The sequence below is a fragment of the Pelophylax lessonae genome, assembly GCF_965119305.1.
Source record: "Pelophylax lessonae genome assembly, chromosome: 13".
Lineage (NCBI taxonomy): Eukaryota > Metazoa > Chordata > Amphibia > Anura > Ranidae > Pelophylax > Pelophylax lessonae.
In genome coordinates, this window is record NC_138780.1 from 176201513 (window position 1) to 176225016 (window position 23504).

A 23504-nucleotide genomic window follows, 5' to 3' on the forward strand; every position below is an offset into this window, starting at 1 on the left:
GATCGGGGAAGAGCAGCGGCGATCGCCACCGCTCCTCCCCTGGCCCGACTCCCGCTGTGAATGAATACAGCGGGAGCGAACCTCCGGCGACACGCGAGTGCCGTCCACAAGGGGAGGAGCCCAGCGACGTAGGACGATAACTAACCACTTTGCCGCAGTAGAGCTCGAGTGAGCGGTCGGCAAGTGGTTAAAGAGGTAAAACCTTCCGGGGCTAAAGTGGTTATATGGGGACCACGGCCGCCCCGGAGATGTGTAGACCGACTCCATTGAGAGCGGGTCACACTCTCCTGTCATGCAAATTGGATGCGGGGAAACTCACATCCAATTCACATACGTGTGAACAAAGCCTTAAATCAAATGTTTTAAACCACTTTGATTTCATAAAATAACAATTGGTAGGCGATGGTGACAACAGGGGACTATGATAACATAATGTATGTTGAACTGGCCTCCATTGAAGGCATACGTGTCAGGGTGACAACCAGGGCTGGCCCAAGACATTGTGCTGCCTGGGTCCAAGAAAGAAATGCTGCCCCCCCCCCCAAAAAAAAAATCACGCCCACCAAAATGCCCCCACATCCATTATTTTATATAAATATAAAATTTAGAAAAAATTATATATACTGTTTTCTTCTTCTTCCATAACTCACCACCGGACTGGTCCACCAAACACCCACTGCCTGCCCTTAGTCCTCCTGTCACTCCTGTGTCTGCCGCAAGCACCGCCCTAGAAGATCCAGCCTGCCCTGCGTAAGATGGAGTGCGCTGACGTCTGACGTCATTGCGCACACCACAATCACGCGAGGGACGTTTTCCGGAGGAGACGCTCCGCCTCCTCATACTCATCAGTTTGCACTACAGGCGGCAGTATGAGATGGGGAAATGCCGTCTGTAACGCACCGAAAAATTATGACACAAAAAACTGCTAAAAACAATTCTTGGGCATCAATTTGCTGCCCCTTTTAAAGTGCCACCTGGGTCCAATAGACCCAGCAGGACCCATGGTAGGGCTGGCCCTGGTGACAATGCACAAGCACAACTGAAAGACAGGGATAAAGTGTTGTCACCCTAAGAAAAGGAAGCGCCTGAACAAGGACCCTCATAGTAGGATCACCAGGGATCATTTTAAGGAAAGCTGAAGATTGATAAAATATCTAAAAATAACATTGGAAATGACATAACTTGTTAAAGATCACATGAGATTTTAGTGATTGGGACTTTGCTGGTTCACTGTCAAGGCTGGTGTAAGACAAGGATGGTTAGCCGGTTGTGGGACAGCTGGAGACTTCGCAAAGATTAAAAACTACCAGCAGATTACAGACGAAAGAGCTATTGAAAACACACACGACTGATTATAGGATTTAGCTATGTCTGAAATGTGGAAGTGCAGGAAAAACACAGTTGGGTTCTTGGCCAAAAAAAAAACAAGGTCAAGAGAGGATTTGAAGAACGAAATTTATATTGTAAAAATAGCCAGCACTATGGAAGGGTCACTTATCACTCAAGATGACAAGCCTCTGTCTAAGGAGCGTATTTACTGTATAAAGCAGGGAATCTGACATTCACCAAACATTCACTACAGGTAAGCAGGGGCGTATCTACCAGGAGGTCAACAAGGCATTTTCCTAGGGTGGCATTTTTCAGGGGGGCAGCTGCAGGCATCACCCTGGTGTTGTTTCCTTAGAGCTGACTTTCTTGTAATAGCAATTGGAGAGGCTTACAGGGCCGGTGCAAGACTATTCTGCCCCCTAGGCAAGACCAGCTACTTGCGCCCCCCCCCCTCAATAAATAAATAAAAACTTCAAAATTTCCCCCCTATACTTGCATCACTCGCAGTGCCCCCATTAATGCAGAGTGACCAGTGCCCCCATCCAATGCAGAGTGACCAGTGCCCCCATCCAATGCAGAGTGACCAGTGCCCCCATTAATACAGAGTGACCAGTGCCCCCATCCAATGCAGAGTGACCAGTGCCCCCATCCAATGCAGAGTGACCAGTGTCCCCATTAATACAGAGTGACCAGTGCCCCCATCCAATGCAGAGTGACCAGTGCCCCCATCCAACGGAGGCAGCCCAAGTGGGATCTATGGCGCCCCCCTGTTCCAGTTCACGGTGCACCGTGGATGTCTGGTCACCCTAGGGTGGCAGCCAGGCTAGTAGGGAAACCAGCGGCCGTAGCTGCACCCCCTAAGCAGCAGTGCGCCCTAGGCGGCTGCCTAGTTCGTCTAGTGGGAGCACCGGCCCTGCTTACTGTCCACAAATAAAACATCCATGCAATTCAAATACAACATAGACTAAATAACACAGCTTAAAATAACAGACAATCAAACTAACAAATGCAAATAATACAACACTTTCTCTAACACCACCCCAAATAATATCCAGCACAATACCAACATACTAAAAAAAAAAAAAAAAAATCCTGATCATAAACCAGAATTAAAATCTTCACCTTCAGCCCTCACAGAAAGAATTATATATCTCGATCACCACAGGAAAAAATGATTTTGTGTGTCGATCTGTGGTGCATCGTGATTGTAACAATCTGTCACTGATGGTACTCAGACTGACCAACATATTGTGGAATGGGTGGGAGGAGTTGTCCAAGACTTACATAGCTTGAACAATATTCTCTTCTCCAACACCCCACTTTTAACCCAACAACATCACTGGCCTTGCAAATCAGTTCGTTGAGTCTGTTGGTGTCGGACACCCTAAGCATGCTTCCTCAGCATGTGCCACTGCATACAGGAGAGGGCTGCCCACCACAGACCCAGAAAACATCCTCAGCATTGTCCGGCAGATGTTAAAGGACCTCAGTCTCCTCAAAAAGTAGAGGCGGCTCTGAACCTTCCTATAAAGCACCTCAGTGTTCTTGCTTCAGTCCAGCTTATTATCTATGTGCACCCCCAGATACTTGAAACCCTCTACAACTTCCACATCCACTCTTCGGATGGAGATTGGGGTCACAGATGGCTTCCTCTTTCTAAAAGCCAAAACCAGCTCCTTTGTCTTTGTCACATTTATGGCACTTTTCCACTGCAAATTCCGGCTCGGCTCTACTCGGCCCTGCTTGGCCCGGTTTGCTTTTTCACTGCTGGTACCGCATGGTACGGAGTTGGAACGGTTCGGTATGGTACGGTATGGTTTGCTTTTCCACTAAAGTAGTACTAAAGTTAAGTGGGTGGGATAACAACGATTCTCTGACCAATCAGTGGCTAGTAGTGACTGCATGCAAAGGATTGTGGGATATGGTACCGGTATGGTACCTCTTGGAACCACAATCGAGGTGGTACTGTTTTTGAGAGCCGTACCGTTCGGTTCCATGCAGTGGAAAAGCGCCGCCGTACCGTACCGCACCGAACCGTTCCTACACCGTACCATGCGGTACCAGCAGTGGAAAAGCACAAAAGCGAGCCGAACCGTTCGGTTCCATGCAGTGGAAAAGCGCCATTAGATACAGATGATTATCCTCACACCATGTGACAAAGTTCTCCACCACAGTCCTATACTCAGTCTCTTCCCCACCCCTGATACATCCAACTACTGCAGAGTCATCAGAAAACTTTTGAAGATGGCAAGACTCTGGTAGCTGAAATAAGTGGTATAGACAGGAAAAAATCGTCTGCCCTAGCCCAACGCACATTAATAACTGCCATAACATAGGTAGAGCTGGAATTTTTAGCACTAATAGGTAAAGCGGCAAAACTAGGATCAGTCATCATATTGGGGGACTTCAATTATCCCGACATTGACTGGGAAGAGGGGACTGCACACTCGCATAAGGCCCGGCTATTCACGGAAACCTTACAGGATAACTACATGTCGCAGTTGGTGGATTCCCCTACTAGAGAGAATGCTATCCTGGATCTATTGATCACTAATGACCCAGACATAATCTCGGAGGTAGGAGTCCAGGACAACCTGGGCTCTAGCGATCACAGGATGATCACATTTAGTATAAATAACAATATAAAAAGGCAAGTGGGGAACATAAGAACCCTAAACTTCAGAAGGGCAGACTTTCCAAAATTGTACTCATTGATGGAAAGGGTAAACTGGGACCAAACCCTGGGATCACTGACCACAGAGGAAAAATGGGAATGCTTTAGAACAATATTAAGCAAAGGCATCTTGCAGTGCATTCCTATGGGGAATAAATTTAGAAGAGACAAAGCCAAACCTGGCTGGCTAAACCGTAGCGTTAAAAAACTTATTAGGGGAAAAAAATTGGCCTTCAAGAAATATAAATCAGAGGGCACTGTATCGGCCTTCCAGCAATACAAGGAGGAAAATAAGAAGTGTAAACACGAAATCAAGATGGCTAAAATCAACTTTGAGAGACAAATAGCGGAGGATAGTAAAAAAAACCCAAAGAAATTCTTTAAATATATCAACAGCAAAAAAACTAGGGCAGAGCATATTGCACACATAATTAGCGATGATGGGAGGATGGTTACAGAGGACACTGAAAAAGCAACCGTGCTGAATTCTTTTTTCTCGTCAGTCTTTACGCAGGAAAAGGAAGGGTACACTGACCATGACTGTATGGTTAGTAGTAATACACAGGACTTGCCACTATGGCTAACAGAGGGGGAAATCAGGGAAAGACTGGATAAACTTAACACAAACAAATAACCAGGCCCGGATGGCGTACATCCGAGAGTGCTCAAGGAACTCAGTATGGTTATATCTAGACCACTGTTCCTGATCTTTGCTGACAGTATTAGGACAGGAGATGTACCAGGGGATTGGAGGAAGGCTAACGTGATTCCGATATTCAAAAAGGGCCAGAGACATATCCCGGGAAATTATAGGCCTGTCAGTCTGACATCAATAATATGTAAACTTTTGGAGGGGATGATAAGGGACTATATCGTAGAGTATGCTAAAGATAACAACATCATCAGTAGTAACCAGCACGGGTTTACAAATGGGCGATCTTGTCAAACCAATCTCTTAGCATTCTACGAGGAAGTGAGCTGTGAGCTAGATAGGGGGAGACCAGTGGATGTGGTGTACTTGGATTTCGCTAAGGCGTTTGATACAGTTCCCCACAAGCGCTTAATTTATAAAATAAGGTCTGCAGGTATCGACAGCAGGGTTTGCTCTTGGATACGGAATTGGCTAAAAGGCCGTGTCCAAAGGGTAGTAATAAACAGCGCATACTCAGACTGGTCTGAGGTAGTAAGCGGGGTGCCCCAGGGCTCAGTCCTGGGACCAACCTTGTTCAATTTATTCATAAACAGCATTGAGGACGGGATCAGTAGTTCGTTATCAGTTTTTGCAGATGACACAAAATTGGCCAGGGCAATAACTGCACAGCATGAAGCAGATATCCTACAGAATGACCTGGACAAAATTACGGAGTGGGCAACGACATGGCAAATGAGGTTTAATGTGGAAAAGTGTAAGGTTTTGCACTTGGGGACCAAAAACATAAAAACACAATACACGTTAGGAGGGGAACCCTTGGGGGAATCAAAAATGGAGAAGGATCTGGGAGTCTTAGTTGATGATAGATTAGGCAACAGCATGCAATGCCAAGCGGCAGCTTCCAAAGCCAACAGAATATTAGCATGCATAAAGAAAGGGATGTATTCCAGAGATAAGACTATAATCCTTCCACTTTATAAAACTCTGGTCCGACCGCATCTGGAGTATTCTGTCCAGTTCTGGTCGCCAGTCCTCAGGAGGGATGTGTTGGAGCTGGAGAAAGTCCAGAGAAGGGCAACTAAACTGATTAGGGGGTTGGAGGACCTTACCTATGAAGAGCGGCTGCAATCGCTCGATTTATTTTCCCTGGAGAAAAGACGTCTGAGAGGGGACATGATAGCAATTTATAAATATCTTAATGGGGATCTCAGCTTAGAAGAAAAGCTGTTCATTCGAAGGAATTGCATGAGGACTCGAGGACATACAATGCGATTAGAGGAGAAGCGTTTTAACCTCAGGCAACGTGGGGGGTTCTTTACTGTTAGGGCTACAAGATTGTGGAATTGTCTACCACAAGAGGTGGTTTCTGCGGGTAGTATGGTGACTTTCAAAAGACTCTTAGACTTACATCTCAAGGATCAGGAGATTGAGGGCTATGTTAGATGATTACAGTCACACACACCTACACAGGTTGAACTGGATGGACTATTGTCTTTATTCAACCTCACCTACTATGTAACTATGTAACTATGTAACATGCATTAAAGCAAGTGCAATAATGAACTGCAATGCAAGAGTGAATGAACCCTCGAAGTGTTTTTCTAAGCATTTGCCTGTACTCCTCTATGTGTTTTATATTTGGTTTAGCCACATGCACTGTAATCTATTTGGTTCCCAGGATGCTTTTCATTTCCCACAGTCCATGTGACAGAACCATCACTATTTACATGTGTTTTGGATGCATTTCCATGGAAAAGACTATGAGTCACAATTACAAGCTCTGACCGAAGACTAAAGATGAGCTTATGTGTGTTTGGATGTTCTACCAAACTCACATGGCCGAGCTGACCAGGAAGTTGTCACCTGTAAAGGGCCATTTACCTATGGTGGGGGCAGCCGCACGTATACATGCCCTTTGTAAACGATCAGCTGCAGGATGGGGAATGCCCCCATGATTAGCCCATTACAGGTGGCAGCTTCCTGGCGGGCTTGGCTATGTGAGTTCGGAAGGAGGAGCTCAACAAATCTGAGCTTATCCCTACCGAATATAAATATGTCCAATTCCACCTAAAAAATTTAAAAAAAATGTAAGAATCTGCCTGTCTTTTGGCATGGCTGTAGGTGGGAGACTTGAAAGAAAAAAAATGAGGGAAAAGAACACAGGAGAGCCTTTCTATTGTAGCATAAGGCTCTGTTCACATCTAGGCGTTGCTATTTTTACAGGCGTTATTTTCTGACGTTTTTGTGCAGACGTTTTGAGTAGACAAGTAACCAATGAAAAGCAGTAAAACACCTGTAATCTGCCAAAAAAAAAGCTTTAAAGCGGAGTTCCGGTCTCAAAAATTTTTTTTAGCTAAAAATACCCCCGGGACAGTCAGGGCTAGTGCATTTCAGCAACGATAGCCTCTGAACTGTCCCCTGTTGCACTTACCTTTTAGAAGAAATACTTACCTTGAAAATGTCTTGTCCAGTGCTGCCATCTCAGGTGTGGGCAGCTGAAGCCAGAGTGTCCTCTTCGGTGACATCGGAGTCCCTGAATGCCCTGCACCGGCCCCGCTCGTCACTTCCGGTGCAGGCGCGTCAGGGACTCCGATGCCCAGAAGCTGTTTAGCAGGGAATGACGCGCCTGCGCCGGAAGTGACGAGCAGGTCCGGAGGAGGTGCATTGACTCCTGGGAGCGATGACGTTTGGCTCCCAGGAGTCAATGCAAGCAGGAAGTCACGACACGGGCCGCGACCGCAGAGGGAGGAAGTGGAAGGAAGGTAAGTATATTTTCTTCAAAAACAAGGTAAGTAAAGCAAAAAAAGAATTGTGATTATCCAATTCTTTTTCAGGTTACTTAGAGCAAGCGGATGTCATATTTTCGTTTTGAAGCTGGAACTCCACTTTAAGTACTTTTTTGAGCAACGGGTGGTTTGTTTAAGGCGACAGAATGCTCAAATGTGAACAGGGGCCATTAAAACGAATTGATTTTGTCTTGTTGGGTGTTTTTAGAGCAGAAAATCGCCCAAAAACGCCTAGATGTGAACGGAGCCTTATTATTGCAAATTTACTATAAACAGGTAAGCTCACATGAGAAACTGGTTGCATGCACTTTTGGTAATGTTCTGAGACACACCATAAACCGGGTGTGTGCCACCTGATATGCTCATGTGTGGGGAATACTTTCAGTCCCTATGCAATTCTTTGTAGGGAGATGGACGCACTCGAATGCCCAGGGTGTACCCATATCCAAGCTTGAAAATGGAAGGGTGCTGGTAGCCAATGGCATGAAAAAAGCCCATCAGGCGAAAAGGCTCCTGAGTTGTAGGAAAGGATGTGATTATTTATTGCGTTTGATGACTTTGGCCTGAATGCTTTGTACCAACCGTTAAGCAGTGTTAATTTAGTCTAAATTATTTTCGTCGACTAAATTAACACTGTTTTAATTGACTAAACCTAAAAATGGCATTTTGGTCAGAAGACTATGACTAAAACTAAATTGAAATTTGATGTAAAAACTTAACACTGCACTACCACATAAGAATAAGTAGGGGGGCATCTATTTGTACTAAGCTGCTGAAAGAAATAAAATTAAGAAAAATTAATTCCACATTTTAACGGCTCTTACTGTGAAGAAACCTTTCCGCCTTTGTAGCTGAAATCCCTTTTCCTCAAGACGTAAAGAGTGCCCCCTTGTCCTCTGTGATGACCTTAACCTCCCTAGCAGTATTCCCAAATGTGGCTCGGGGTTAATATAGAGTACCAAAAGCAGTAACCCCGAGCCACACTCGGGAATACCCCACAATAAAGCTCACCTTCCCCTGCGATTCTCCACCGTCCTCTCCCTGTCCACCAGGCATCCTCACACTGTCCTCCCGATGTGTGCTCGGCCAATGCCAGCACCTGTCTTCTGATTCCCTTCCCTGTGAGCGCCACGACGCAGGGGAGTGAAACCGGCGGCAATTTAAAAAATGTAAATAAAACAAATGACATGATACAAAGTTGTGATCCTAACTGATTACACTGTATCATGCCATTTCACCACAGGATTTCATCTGGTGCATTTTCCAGTTCTTTGTGCCTGGAAAATTGAGAACGACCATGGCGTCCAAAAAGCGTTCTTTTTACGCAAAAGTGCTTTTAGATGAACTGGAAAACAGCGACAGTGAAACAGAGTTACTTGAAGAACTGAGCGATAGCAATTAGAGGGAAAATTCGTCATCAGGTACAAAAAGTGATGAAAGTGACAATTCTACGACTGAGCTCAGCAATGTGCGGCCTTGGTGCTCTACTGAATGTGGTACGGATCAAGCAGCGCTCCCAAGATTCCCATTTACAGTTACCAAGACCAACCGGTACAAAGAGCAACAATGAGTTACGCATTGGAGGTTTGCAAGATGCAGAAAGTGGGAACCAGTGACTAAAGATGACATTTGGAAATTTCTGGGCCTAATAATTCTTCAGGGAGTGGTGGGGAAACCCCTGCAGAAGTGATATTGGACAACCAATACATTACTTGCCACTCCATTCTTTGGCACGGTCATGTCAGAATAAAGATTTTCCCTCATAATGAAATATCACCACTTTGAAAATAATGAAGAATTTGATGAAACTACTCATCCTGCACCAAAACTAAAAAAAAATTTGGGAAGTATATCAAATGATTCTTCAGAATTTCCAACGGAGCGATGTGCCAGAAAGAGACATCAGCATAGATCAGGGATGGCGAACCTTGGCACCCCAGATGTTTTGGAACTACATTTCCCATGATGCTTAACTATACTGTAGAGTGCATGAGCATCATGGGAAATGTAGTTCCAAAACATCTGGGATGCCAAGGTTCGCCATTACTGGCATAGATGAAAGTCTAATGGCCTACAAGGGAAGGCTCAGCTGGGTGCAATACATTGCATCAAAGAGGGCACGATTTGGTGTAAAATCCTACATGCTTTGCGAATTGTCAACTGGCTACAATTGGAATTCATTGATATACACTGGAAAAGGAACAAAATTTGATGAAAAATACAATAACTTTTGGAATGACAACATCTTCTGTTTTTTCACTAATTGAGCCATTGCTAAATCAGGGCTATTGTGTAACAACGGCCAATTTTTATACATCTCCTGAACTTTATGAGGTTATACCGCACAACAAAACCGATGCCTATGGAACCGTAGGGGCTAACCGGCGCAACATGCCGCCAATGTTTGGCAAAAAGAAACTCAAGACAAGAGAAATGGTTGCCTGGCAGAAAGGCAAAATGATGGCACTGCGATGGCGGGAAAAGAAATATGTGTGCCTAATGAGTACAGTGCATAACACCTCCACTGTTATAGTACGCATGAAAGGTGGGAAAGATGTCATGAAGCCACAAGCAGTGATAGACTACAACAACGCCATTGGAAGGGGTCAACAGAGCCGGCCAAGCAATGACATTCTACCCAGCTATGAGGAAGCAGCAAAAAAAAATACTATTAGAAGATCTTCAGACATCTTCTTGAGCAATGCTTGTGGAATGCATACATTCTGCTCAAAAAAAAAAAGAGTGACAAGTCTGTGATTCATGCGGACTTTAAGTTGCTGAACTAATCTTTCTGAGTCCCCAAGCACCATCAATGGCTGTGAACAGATCTGGACGTCGTGCTGTTGGCGTTGTCAACCCCGGAACGCCTGACTGGTCGTCACTTCATGGACTACATCCCACCAACTGAGAAAAAGTCAGCAAATACAAGGATGTGTGTGGTCTGTTGCTCGAAGAGAGATGAGAGTGGAAGGAAAATAAGAAAAGAAATCAGATTCTATTATCCCGATTGTGACGTCGGACTTTGTGCAGTCCCATGTTTCAAAATATTTCATACCCAAGGTGTTTACTAAAACTTTATTACAGTGACTAGTAATATCGCACCCCTTGTTTGTACACATTTCAGTGTTTTTGGTTTGATTATATTATTGAATAAGATGTATTATTATATTATTAATATAATATATTATTATATTATAATTTATGATTTAGTGTTTCAAACTTTATCATACCCGGGATGTCGACTGGACTCTTGTTTGGACAGATTTAAGTGAGTTATTCCTAAGAATTACAGGCCTAAAATATAAAACAACATATTTCCATGCAAAACAATGTACCACTTTTAGCACAAAAAATCGGACATAATCAGACCGCCAGGGAGGTTAAAGTGAATAACTCACCAACAAGTTCACTATATGGATCCCCCATGTATTTATGTTGAATATCCCCCTTTATCTTCTCTTCTCAAGAGAGAATACATTAATTTCCTCTGATCTTTCCTCATAGCTGAGCTCCTCCATGCCTCTTATCAGTTTGGTTGCCCTTCTCTGCACTTTCTTCAGTTCCCCAATTAGCCAGAAGAAGTCATATGTTTGAAGAAGTGTAGAGTAGCCAAAAAACACATTACATTGGTGTCTAATAAAGCTATTTATCAAACACAACAAATAACTGCTTGAGTCATATCCTTCCAAGTTGCCTCTGCCACCAAACTGGGAGTTTTTAAGCCATTGGCCCCCATTTAAGAAAACTGTAATTCACGGAAACAATGTCAAATTACTCTTGTGTGTTCTAACTCATGGTATATTTTGGTGAATCAAAAACAGCAACAGCACATAACCTAAGTTAGGGGTTGGACAGTCCAAAGCCCATGGAAATTTGGTGAAACCAGCAATTCACAATGTCCTGCTTGCAAACGTGTCCTTCAAGAACCTATGTATAAAGTGCATTGCTCCTAGGAACAGGCATTTTCTTAACACAGTTTTTTTTTCTCCATTAAAAAGAGCCAAAGATCAAAAGACAAATCTTAACTAGTTTCGTGCCAATACACTTTCCTATGGAATTGGCAAGAGCAAGAGAAGTGACTGCTGGCAGATTAGTTTAGAGCAGTCTTTCTCAACCTTATTACCCCCAAGGAACCCTTGAAATAATTTTAAAGTCCAGAGAACCCCTGCTAAAATTAATTTATTGAGGGTAAGTGGGAAGAATGTTCAATACATTCATAGTTTGTGGGAATACAGCCCCCATTACAGCCCCCATTACAGTGGTGGTCAGAATTCCATCCTTACAGACAGCTAAAAAGATCATTGATGCAATACCGCTGACTCTTTCAAGTGGCATTGGCCTGAGACCTATACAACAACCAATAAAAGGGAGGTTAATCCGCTCATAGCCCGTAGCAATCTCTAGAGGAAACCTAGGCTTCCACTGAACCCTGTTTGAGAATGGCTGGCTTGGAGTGCCGAAATCCAGGAGGCCACAGACTCCTAGACCCAAAACAACAACCTTAGGTCATACCTTCCACATATGAATATCCTTGGCAGAGCTTTGCCTCTCTTTTGTCGTCTGTTGGTGAGATGTCCTCTGGTGGCCAACGTAACTCTCCGCTCTCCACGTCTCCTGACTCCGTGGGCTCCACCACGATCGACGGTAACCTCTTGGTCAACTTAGGGTGTTTATCATGTGAGTCTGGAAAGATCTGTAGAGAGAAAATGACTTAATGAGGCTGTAGAAGTTATTGATAAAGCACATAAAACATCAGAAACAGACATAACTTCCTGCTTGAGCTGACAACTCTGTCTCTGGTAGACTGAAATCCCCCAGTTCTCCCCTGCTGGGCTATGTAACATCTCACCTTCTCCTCATCTCTATAACTTAGCAGGGTGGTGTTCTGTAGCCCACTAGGATTGACAACACTGCTTGGGATCTTGGTGCGGTGGTGGCAGCAGTGTCAGCTCAAACAAGAAGTTTGATCCCAGAAGCAGCTGCCTCATGTTGGGGGTATCGCATTGCAAGCATGCACATTCCAGGTCAGTGGTGGCATTTAGTGGACCATGGCCTCCCTTCTACTGGGCTGCAGCTTTCTGTCTGCTCTGACAAGTACTGCTGTCCCACCACACTCAATCTCACCCCAACTATCCACAGTCAACATGAAAAACACACCATGAAGCCCAAATGACAACTCACGCCCAGCTGCTAAAATATAGGTAAATGGCATTGCACCCTCCATGCCAACTATGGTCATCCAGAGCACAGGGAGAGGAGAACAGGTGCACCAGAGCACACAGGGCGGCACACCCATCTACATCATGCCTAAGCGACTGGGAGTGGTGCAGTTCCGCAATTACTATTGCTTAGTCTTAGGCACTGGGCGACCCTGTCCCAGAAAGTTTACAATGTACCATAGATGCGTTATTTAATATACTGTTGATGTTTTATAACTTATTATATACCATGTTGATGAGCAAATCAGGTTTGCACCACTGTTTTGTAATGGTCCACTTGGTTGCTGCCATTATTATTATGAGTTTTTTTTTGAGGGGAGAAAGCCCCACCTCATATGCATTCAGTAATATTGTCTAACCTGGCAGGTGTTACCTGCATCCAAAGAGATCCGACACCAGACCCTGAATTGCCATAAAGAAAGCGGAGGCCACTTGGCAATCCCATGATATATGCCTATAAGTCCTTATCATGTGACATCCCCGCTGCCGAGTGGGGGCAGGCACGCGACCGATGTAGGTCTACGTCGGTTCGCGCAGGAGAGCCGCACTGCCGCAGTAAAAAGGTGGCGGGCGGTCGGAGACTGGTTAAGGTATTGACGTGATCTGGTTCCTGGGCAGGCGGCTTCTACACTTCTGAGGATCTCCACATTCTCCTTGGCTTGTAATGTAGCGAGAATGGAAAGTGAAGTGCCACACCACTGCTAGGAGATCCAGATACAAATTGTATTCCTTAGTCAGGGGTACAATCCAAAAAAATAGCAATCACATTTTGGTGGTCCAAGCGCCCTCTTTATCAGGGCTTGACTGGCAACAATGTGAAAAGGCCAAAAGTGAACCAGATCTACAATGGTATTTTTTCCAGTGTGAAATACAAGCAGAGGCTTTGTATTTTCACAGGGGCCGCAAAGCCGGAAGGAAGACCGGCGGAAGAAGGAAGCCCTGTCAGCGGTGACAGCGTGCCGCTGAAGGGATTCATACAAGCACATTATGCACTTGCTTAAATGAGGAATGTTGGTTATTTTTTTTTTTTTTTTTTATTGCCGCAGTTTACAGCACCTTTAAGAAATGTTTGGCCTATGGTAATTTCTTTGGTTATGATTTCCACATTTAGGTTATCCAGTTGGGTTGTTCCTGGCTTTGGAAAGGGCAGTTTGTAGCCTATTTAAATGTTTGAAGGTTTATAAAGGCTTGAGGGCTTAAAAAGATGTTTACAGAAATACGAATTTGTAAACTGTGGTCAGAGTTAGCAGTAGGTTGGCCTTGAGAACTGTCTGGTGGACAGAAGAGCTTTTAAGAGAACTAGATAGCTTTCTTGCATACTTTGCTTTTAGCAGTACCTTGCTTTGTTGCAGTTCTAGTAAAATTTTGCCCTCGGTCATCCTAAAGTTTGTTCTGCTGCTTGTGATTGCAGAAGGTTTAGAGCAGGCATGTCAAACCTGCGGCCCGGGGGCCACATGCGGCCCAGAACCGCAGGCAAAGCGGCCCACTGCACCCTGACAATTTTTTTTTTTTTTGCTAGGGAGGAAGGAAGGCGGGTCGGGGGCACGGCCACAGTGGCTTCCAATTAACTGTAGACAGAGGCTGCCTCGAAAGGGATCATCCTCTAGTTGTGTTAAATTAGTGCTGGGGGGGGGGGGGCGTCAGTGCGGAAGGACGCGACGGCATTTTATTACTTATGTACCTCAACTATAGTATATATTTTATATGCGGCCGAGAAAATTTCTCTGTACTCAATGTGGCCCAGAGAAGCCAAAAGGTTGGACACCCATGGTTTAGAGCATGGGTGTCCAACCTTTTGGCTTCTCTGGGCCACATTGAGTGTAGAGAAATTTTCTCGGGCCACATATAAAATATATACTATAGTTAAGGTATATAAGTAATAAAACACCGCCGTGCTTTTGCCGTGCTGACACCCCCCCCCCCCCAGCACTAATTTAACACAACTAGAGGATGATCCCTTCCGAGGCATCCTCTGCCTACAGTTAGTTGGAAGCCGCTGTGGCCGTGCCCCCGACCAGACTTCCTTCCTCCCCAGCAAAAAATTAGAAATAAATTGTCAGGGGGCAGTGGACCGCATTGCCTGCGGTACTGGGCCGCAGGTTGGACATGCCTGGTTTAGAGCTTGTATGGCAATTAGGAATTGAGCCCATGTGGATGAGGAGGGTGATGTCTTATCGGTGGTAGTTAATCCAGATATTTTCTTCTGTAGGTGGTCATGGTGCCGTTGTCGTTTTTTGTAGTGACTGCAATATATTTTTTCCCCTCATGTTATCAATAATATGGAAAATACCTCCTAAGAAAATCTTTGGCACACACACAAAAATAAGTTTGTGCGTGTGCCAAAGATTTTCTTTGGAGGTATTTTCCATATCATTGATAGTAAACTATTTTTAATGTTTGCTTTGAATGGAGCTTACAAATGATGGTTGGGTAAACAGAGCATCATTTAACCTCCAGAGAAATTGTTTCTTATGGGTTAAGGGAGAAGAGAGATCAGCTTAAAACCATTTTATGACTAGACTAGGTGCATGGATGAATTTGAGAATCATTTAAGCTATTACAGTGATGAGCTGAGATGGTTGCAGTCAATACATGAGTGATGGGCTGCCAGATGGAATGTATGCCTTAGAGCAGCCTTTTTAACCTTGATGAATTCTTGAAGTCATTTTCAGGTCCAATAAATTCAACTCATCAGAGATCAGTTGGAAAAATTCCCCACATATTGGTGGTTGGTAGGAAGAATGTCCCTTCTACAGTGGTGGTCAAAATGCCACACTTACAGATAGCTAAGGATCATTGGTGTCATGCAAAAAACCAAATAAGGTGTTTTGGCGCACTGAGATGAAGTCATCCAGGTAAGCAAAGAATAATGGCAGGTGTAATAAAGTCCTTAAAGTCCAATGAATCCAAAAGTTCCCAAAAAGTTTGACTCAGTGGCAGCTGATTCATCAAGAGCTAGGAGATACTTTGTTTAAATGCTAAATGGAAGAAGGAAAACAACACCATCTAAGTGTAGCATGCTCCTAATTCAGGCCTGAACACATGCCACGCCCCAACACTTCCTGTGACACCATCTCAGCCCGCCCAGTGGACCCAAGCAGCCCAAGTAGTGCTAGGAGCCACCACCACAGCCCTGGACAGCCTTTTAGGGTTCAGTCAGCGGGATCGGACTAAAACCAGACAGCGGTGCTTGTAGCTAGTTGAGCGCTCTCCTTGCTGTTTCTTGTTAGTTGCTTACTAGTGGAAATAAAATTGTTTTTTTTATACTATGCTTAGATGGAGCTGTTTCATTGGTGTCATGCTGCTGGTGTTGGCCCTGGAACTATGCATGCATCATCAAATTAGAGGTCAATCAGCTACAGCTCGAGGAACCCCTGGCAACCTCTTGATTGACCTTCGTTGAGAATGGCTACCTTAGAGTGAGGATTTACCTGGCACCAAGAATCACCTTATTGTAGGTGCTGTAAATGGGTTTTTATGGTTTTCTATAAAGTTGGGGATTGTTGGATTGATGCAACTGATGAAGAGGAGTGGTCCTCATTGGACTGGAATACACTTTGAGGTCTCTAGCTCAAATAATTTGATGATCTGAGTTCTCTATTTTAGTTTGATTACATTTGGGGCATAGACATTGGCCAACACAATTGTGGATCTTAACAATGAGCCCACTAATATCTACTTCCAGTGAGCCCACTAATATCTACTTCCAATGATCCCAATAATCTACTTCCAGGTTCTCTCACCAACTTTGTTGTAGTAATTGAAAGTGTATTTCTAAAGAGAAGAGCAATTCCCATAGTTAAAGTATCTGCTGTGGTAAGGTATATTCTGAAGTAAGATTTATCAAAGTATGTAGGAGTATATGATTTTGTGAAGTTTGTCTCTTGATTACACCAGTTTTTTTCTTTCCATGCTCCAGAATGGCCTTCCTCCGATTCCATTGGGAATTTAAACTGTGAAGATTGTGTGAGATTACTTTTAAATCCAAAGCAACAGAGAATATCTTCGATAGGATGTGCTTGAGGTAAAAGTTTGGGGTGTTTGGGGTGTTGTACTTCATGCATAGCTACTGTATATACCTTTCTAAATTCGATTTGGCTACTTTTTATTTTATTTTTTTGGTTCCCTTACCATATTTTAAATTAAAAATAACTTCATTTCTTCCAACTTCCTCCTTATGTGGCCACGGCCGCCGACGTCATTTCCTCCTTTGCATTGACTCCTGGGAGATGAGTGTCATCCATCCCAGGAGTCAGTGCGCCTGCACCTGCGTCCCTCGTCACTTCTGGTTTCTTATGAACCTTAGGCAATTGATAAATGACAGGTACTCTTGGTGTATCCGGTATTAAGTATCTGGCCTCTTTTTTATTCAAAATTCCCTCTTTCCGAGCCTCTTTGACCAATCGTTTAAGTTTGGCCCTATATTTATTTATTGGGTTTCCTTTCAGCTCCTCGTAGGTTTCTTTATCACCCACTAATCTATTTAATTCATCGAAATAGTCTGATTTATTGAGAATCACTAACCCTCCCCCTTGTCCGCTCCTCTGATAACAATCTGTTTTTTTCTTTTCTAATGACTCCAATCCCTTTTTAATATCTCTCTTACATCTTGTGGGATTCATTTTTAGTTTCTCAAGGTCATGTTCAACCATAGCCCTGAACACTTCAGAGAAATGATTATTAGTATTTTTCTGGTTGAAGTTTGAATTATTTCTCAATTCAGTCTGTTGGTAACCAGAATCATCCTGTTCCGGTGACACATGGCTTTTGTGAAAATATTTTTTGATATTTAATTTCCTCATAAATTTCTGATAATTAATAAAAACATTGAATTTATTTAGGTTCCTAGCTGGGGTGAATTTAAGACCTACTTTTATTTCATCTGTTGCGTCACTTAAATTGAAAATACCTTGCATTATGTCTCTCTTTTTCTTTTCCCCCTTCCTTCCTCTGCAGCCTCTTGTCCTATTCTTATTCCCTATGTATATCTCGGGATATAAATAGAGGCTTGTACTGACCGGAAATGAGGTCCTGGATGACGCCCTGTGGGAGGACGAAACGTGTTTATGTATTTTACGGTTTCGTGTTGTAACAACGTCACTTCCAGTTGCCATGGAACGCATGGTGGTTATGGTGTTCGCTGAAACTTATTGCTGTTTACATGCTGTTTTACTGCTACCATTTTGTAAGTATGTTTTTATTGCGCCAATAAACTGCAACCCTATGGTACTTCACTGTTGGCTCCTTCTCTTTGTTCCGCACTTGAGGATTACTGGAACATTTTAGAGGCTACTGGGGAGTTCTTGATCTGATCCTTGTGACCCATCAGTCCTATTTAAAGTGAATTTATGTGGAGCACTTTAGCACTTTTAAGAAGATTGGAGCACATTTCATTGATTATATCACTTTATTTGGACTTTTATATATATGTTAATATGATGCTAGCTAGTTTTATTTTTTTTTTCATGAAAATACAATTATTTTAGTAAATATAAATATAAATAGCTTAGTGTTGCACAGTGGGCAAAAATAAGCACAGAATAAACAAGTAGGACCAGTCATACATTGTAACATAATAAACATACTTTTTCACCAAACTTCAAAAGTCCAAGGCTTGAAATAAACACCCCTTGAGCTGTATGACTCAGGGAAATTAGATTTAGGTGTGAAGGGGCGAGCATTCACACATTGTCTAAAAACTGAATGTCTACACCAGCCATTCTCAACCAGGGTCCCTCCAGAGGTTGCTAGTGGTTCCTTGAGCTGTGGCTGATTGACCTCCTATCTGGTGGTGCCATCATAGATCTAGGTCTATCACTACATAGCAGAGCCAGTATCATATCACATCATAATACCAAATATCTTTAAAGCTTAATGTAATGGTGGCATTCTAACCAGCACTGTAAGGGGGACTTTATTTTCACTGGCCACCAGTTTAGGGGGCTTTTTTTCTAATGACCCCCCAATGGATTCATCTTAGCAGGGGTTCCCTGAGTCAAGATATTTACTTCATGGGTTCCTGTGGGATAATAAAACTGAGAAAGACTGCTTTAAACCTTCTGTTTGAGTAGAAGATTAGGAATATCATATCATGCTGGGCCTCAATAAGGCTAGGTTCACACTTGCTTTGCTATAGATTGCTTTTCAGAATGCATCTAAGTAGCTGCTGTCGGGCATTCAGGAGGCAATGACGAATGCCTGTTTGTTTGTTTTTTTGCTGAATGGCCATTCTCAGTGGGACCATGAGCAAAGCATTTGCTGAAGGTTGCAGACCCATTAACTTGAATGGGTGAGTTTGACAAAGCAATGCAATCGTATCATTGAACAGCCTTCTCCAGCTGCTGTATAGTAGGTGGGCTATTCAACCACTGTTTTTACTGCCCCCTGGCTGCCCAATGCGAAAGAGGCCTAAAGGAGTCAGTAATGCTTGTAGCCTCTGTCTGGTAAGGGGCCTGAGGCCAGTTTATTGTCATTTTTTGATAAAATACTGTTTTCACTTTTTTTTATCTCAATGTTACATAGTTACATAGTTACATAGTAGGTGAGGTTGAATAAAGACAATAGTCCATCCAGTTCAACCTGTGTAGGCATGTGTGGCTGTAATCATCTCCCATACCCCTGAATGTTCTGATCCTTGAGATGTAAGTCTAAGAGTCTTTTGAAAGCCACCATACTACCCGCAGAAACCACCTCTTGTGGTAGAGAATTCCACAATCTTGTTGCCCTAACAGTAAAGAACCCCCCGCGTTGCCTGAGGTTAAAACGCTTCTCCTCTAATCGCATTGTATGCCCTCGAGTCCTCATGCAATCCCTTCGAATGAACAGCTTTTTTTCTAAGCTGGGATCCCCATTAAGATATTTATAAATTGCTATCATGTCCCCCCTCAGACGTCTCTTCTCCAGGGAGAATAAATCGAGCGATTGTAGACGCTCTTCATAGTCAAGGTCCTCCAATCCCCTAATTAGTTTAGTTGCCCTTCTCTGGACTCTCTCCAGCTCCAACACATCCCTCCTGAGGACTGGCGACCAGAACTGGACGGAATACTCCAGATGCGGTCGGACCAGAGTTTTATAAAGTGGAAGGATTATAGTCTTATCTCTGGAATGCATCCCTTTCTTTATGCATGCTAATATTCTGTTGGCTTTGGAAGCTGCCGCTTGACATTGCATGCTGTTTCCTAATCTATCATCAACCAATACTCCCAGATCCTTCTCCATTTTTGATTCCCCCAAGGGCTCCCCTCCTAACGTGTATAGTGATTTTATGTTTTTAGTCCCCAAGTGCAAAACCTTACACTTCTCCACGTTAAACCTCATTTGCCATGTCGTTGCCCACTCTGTTATTTTGTCCAGGTCATTCTGCAGGATATCTGCTTCATGTTGTGAAGTTATTGCCCTGCCCAATTTTGTGTCATCTGCAAAAACTGATATCGAACTACTGATCCCGACCTCAATGTTGTTTATGAATAAATTGAACAAGGTTGGTCCCAGGACTGAGCCTTGGGGGACCCCGCTTACCACCTCAGAGCAGTCTGAGTATGCGCTGTTTATTACTACCCTTTGGACCCGCCTTTTTAGCCAGTTCCGTATCCAAGAGCAAACCCTGCTATCGATACCTGCAGACCTTATTTTATAAATTAAGCGCTTGTGGGGAACTGTATCAAACGCCTTAGCGAAATCTAAGTACACCACATCTACTGGTCTGCCCCTATCTAGCTCACAGCTCACCTCCTCGTAGAATGTAAGGAGATTGGTTTGACAAGAACGCCCATTTGTAAACCCGTGCTGATTACTGCTGATGATGTTGTTGTCCTTAGCAAACTCTACAATATAGTCCCTTATCATCCCCTCCAGAAGTTTACATACTACTGATGTCAAACTGACAGGCCTATAATTTCCCGGGATATGCCTCTGGCCCTTTTTGAATATTGGAATCACGTTAGCTTTCTTCCAATCCCCTGGTACATCTCCTGTCCTAATACTGTCAGCAAAGATCAGGAACAGTGGTCTCGATATAACTTTACTGAGTTCCTTGAGTACTCTCGGATGTATGCCATCCGGTCCTGGTGATTTGTTTGTGTTAAGTTTATCCAGCCTTTCCCTGATTTCCCCCTCTGTTAGCCATGGTGGCAAGTCCTGTTTATTACTACTAACCATACAGTCATGGTCAGTGTACCCCTCCTTTTCCTGTGTAAAGACTGACGAGAAAAAAGCATTTAGCACGGTTGCTTTTTCAGTGTCCTCTGTAACCATCCTCCCATCATTGTTAATTATGTGTGCAATATGCTCTGCCTTAGTTTTTTTGCTGTTGATATATTTAAAGAATTTCTTTGGGTTTTTTTTACTATCCTCCGCTATTTGTCTCTCAAAGTTGATTTTAGCCATCTTGATTTCTTGTTTACTTTTCTTATTTGCCTCCTTGTATTGCTCGAAAGCCGATACTGTGCCCTCTGATTTATACTTCTTGAAGGCCAATTTTTTCCCCCTAATAAGTTTTATGACGCTACAGTTTAGCCAGCCAGGTTTGGCTTTGTCTCTTCTAAATTTATTTCCCATAGGAATGCTCTGCAAGATGCCTTTGCCTAATATGTTCCTAAAGCATTCCCATTTTTCCTCTGTGGTCAGGGATCCCAGGGTTTGGTCCCAGTTTACCTTTTCCATCATTGAGTACAATTTTGGAAAGTTTGCCCTTCTGAAGTTTAGGGTTCTTATGTTCCCCACTTGTCTTGTTATGTTGTTATTTACACTAAATGTGATCATCCTGTGATCGCTAGAGCCCAGGTTGTCCTGGACTCCTACCTCCGAGATTATGTCTGGGTCATTAGTGAGCAATAGATCCAGGACTGCGTTTTCTCTGGTGGGGGAATCCACCAACTGTGACATGTAATTATCCAGTAAGGTTTCCGTGAATAGGCGGGCCTTCTGTGAGTGTGCAGTCCCCTCTTCCCAGTCAATGTCGGGGTAATTGAAGTCCCCCAATACGATGACTGATCCCAATTTTGCCACTTTACCCATTAGTGCTAAAAATTCCAGCTCTACCTCCTCCCCTTGGTTAGGTGGCCTATAGCAAACCCCCACAATTACTTTCCCCTTTTCTCCTTCCCTATGGAGTTCAACCCACACAGATTCTAAATCCATGCTCATCCCATCCGTAATGTCACTCCTTTCTGTCACCTTTATATTGTTCTTGACATAGAGACATACCCCTCCCCCTCTTTTTCCTACCCTGTCCTTCCGGTACACCGAATACCCTTGGATATTGGCCAGCCAGTCATGTGAGTGGTCGAACCAAGTCTCTGTTATTCCCACAAGGTCTATGTCCTCCTCATGTACTAACATTTCCAACTCATCCATTTTATTAGCTAGGCTCCTGGCATTAGCATATACACCTCTTAGTTTTACGGAAGTTAAACGTGATTGGCGGTTATGTTTATTCCTGTTTGGTCTGAGGTTCTCCCGCACAGACCTGCCAATTGACCTTGTGGACCTACTGTCGCTGCTGACACTACAGCTGCCTTCAGTCCTCTGCTTCCTCCTGACTGACTCTACTTCTGAGCCCTCCCCCCCGTCTCCTAGTTTAAAAGCCCCTCCAACTTGGTGGCCATCTTTCTCCCCAAAAGAGCTGTACCGTCCCCATTAAGGTGCAGCCCATCCTTACTAAAGAGCCGGTAGCCGACTGAGAAGTCAGCCCAGTTCTCCAGGAACCCAAACCCCTCCTTCCTACACCAATTCCTCAGCCACTTGTTAAGTTCCCTAATCTCCTTCTGCCTCTCCTGTGTGGCTCGAGGTACAGGCAGTATTTCAGAGAAAACCACCTTGGAGGTCCTTTTCCTCAATCTATTACCTAAGTCCCTGAAATCGTTCTTAAGGATCCTCCACCTACCTTTAACTTTGTCATTAGTGCCCACGTGCACCATGACCGCTGGGTCATCCCCAGCCCCGCCCAACAATCTGTCTGCCAGATCTGCGATGTGCCGAACTCGGGCGCCCGGTAAACAGCAAACTGTTCGGTTCACGAGATCTTTTTTACAGATTTCCCTCTCTGTCCTCTTGATAATTGAGTCCCCCACTACCACAACCTTTCTAACCTTTCCTGAGTTACGGCCCCCCTTCTTCCTGGAGCCGTCCCTCCCCTGGCAGCTGGGGGAGGGTGCATGCTCCAGCTCTGCCACCCCTGAGCTGATATCCCCCTCAACCTGCAACTCGACAGATTTGTTAGGGTGTACCAACTCAGGATTGGCCTCCCTGGCTCTCCTCCCTCTACCCTTCCTAACAGTCACCCAGCTGCGTACCTCTGCTTCTTGCGTCTCCTCTGTTCCTCCCTCCTCTATGCTGGCCCCTACCAGCGCCTGATAGGTAATGTCCAAGCTCCTTTCCAGGTTGTTGATGCCACGCAGTGTTGCCACTGTGTTCTGTAGGTCCAGGATCTGGTCTACCAGAGCAACAAGTTGCTCACATCTTGCACAGCAGTATTCGCCCTCGAATGGTTCATCAAGGAACGCATACATGCAGCAAGAAGTGCACTGAGTGGCATCCGCAATCCTGTCGGACATTATTACCCACTACTCTATGGGGATAATGTTAACGACCTGCTCTTCCTTACCTACCCTACCTCTAACTTCCCTGGTACTAAACCTGGGGTACTCACCAGTCGCTAATATACTAACCAGTCGCTAAGATACTCACCAGTCGCAAAGATCCAACAGACGCAAAGATACTCACCAGTCGCAAAGATCCAACAGACGCAAAGATACTCACCAGTCGCAACGATACTCACTAACCGCAACGATACTCACCAGTCGCAAAGATCCAACAGACACAAGATACTCACCAGTCGCAAAGAT

At 44.1% G+C, this 23504-nt stretch overlaps 1 protein-coding gene across 1 annotated transcript in view; it reads right to left on the minus strand.

Moving 5' to 3' along the window:
- LBHD2 (LBH domain containing 2) overlaps positions 1-23504 on the minus strand; it is a 145006-nt gene that overhangs the window by 32386 nt on the left and 89116 nt on the right. The window contains exon 3 of the mRNA XM_082242698.1: positions 11954-12134. Coding sequence (XP_082098824.1) covers positions 11954-12134 — 181 coding nt within the window. The remainder of the gene's footprint in view (positions 1-11953; positions 12135-23504) is intronic.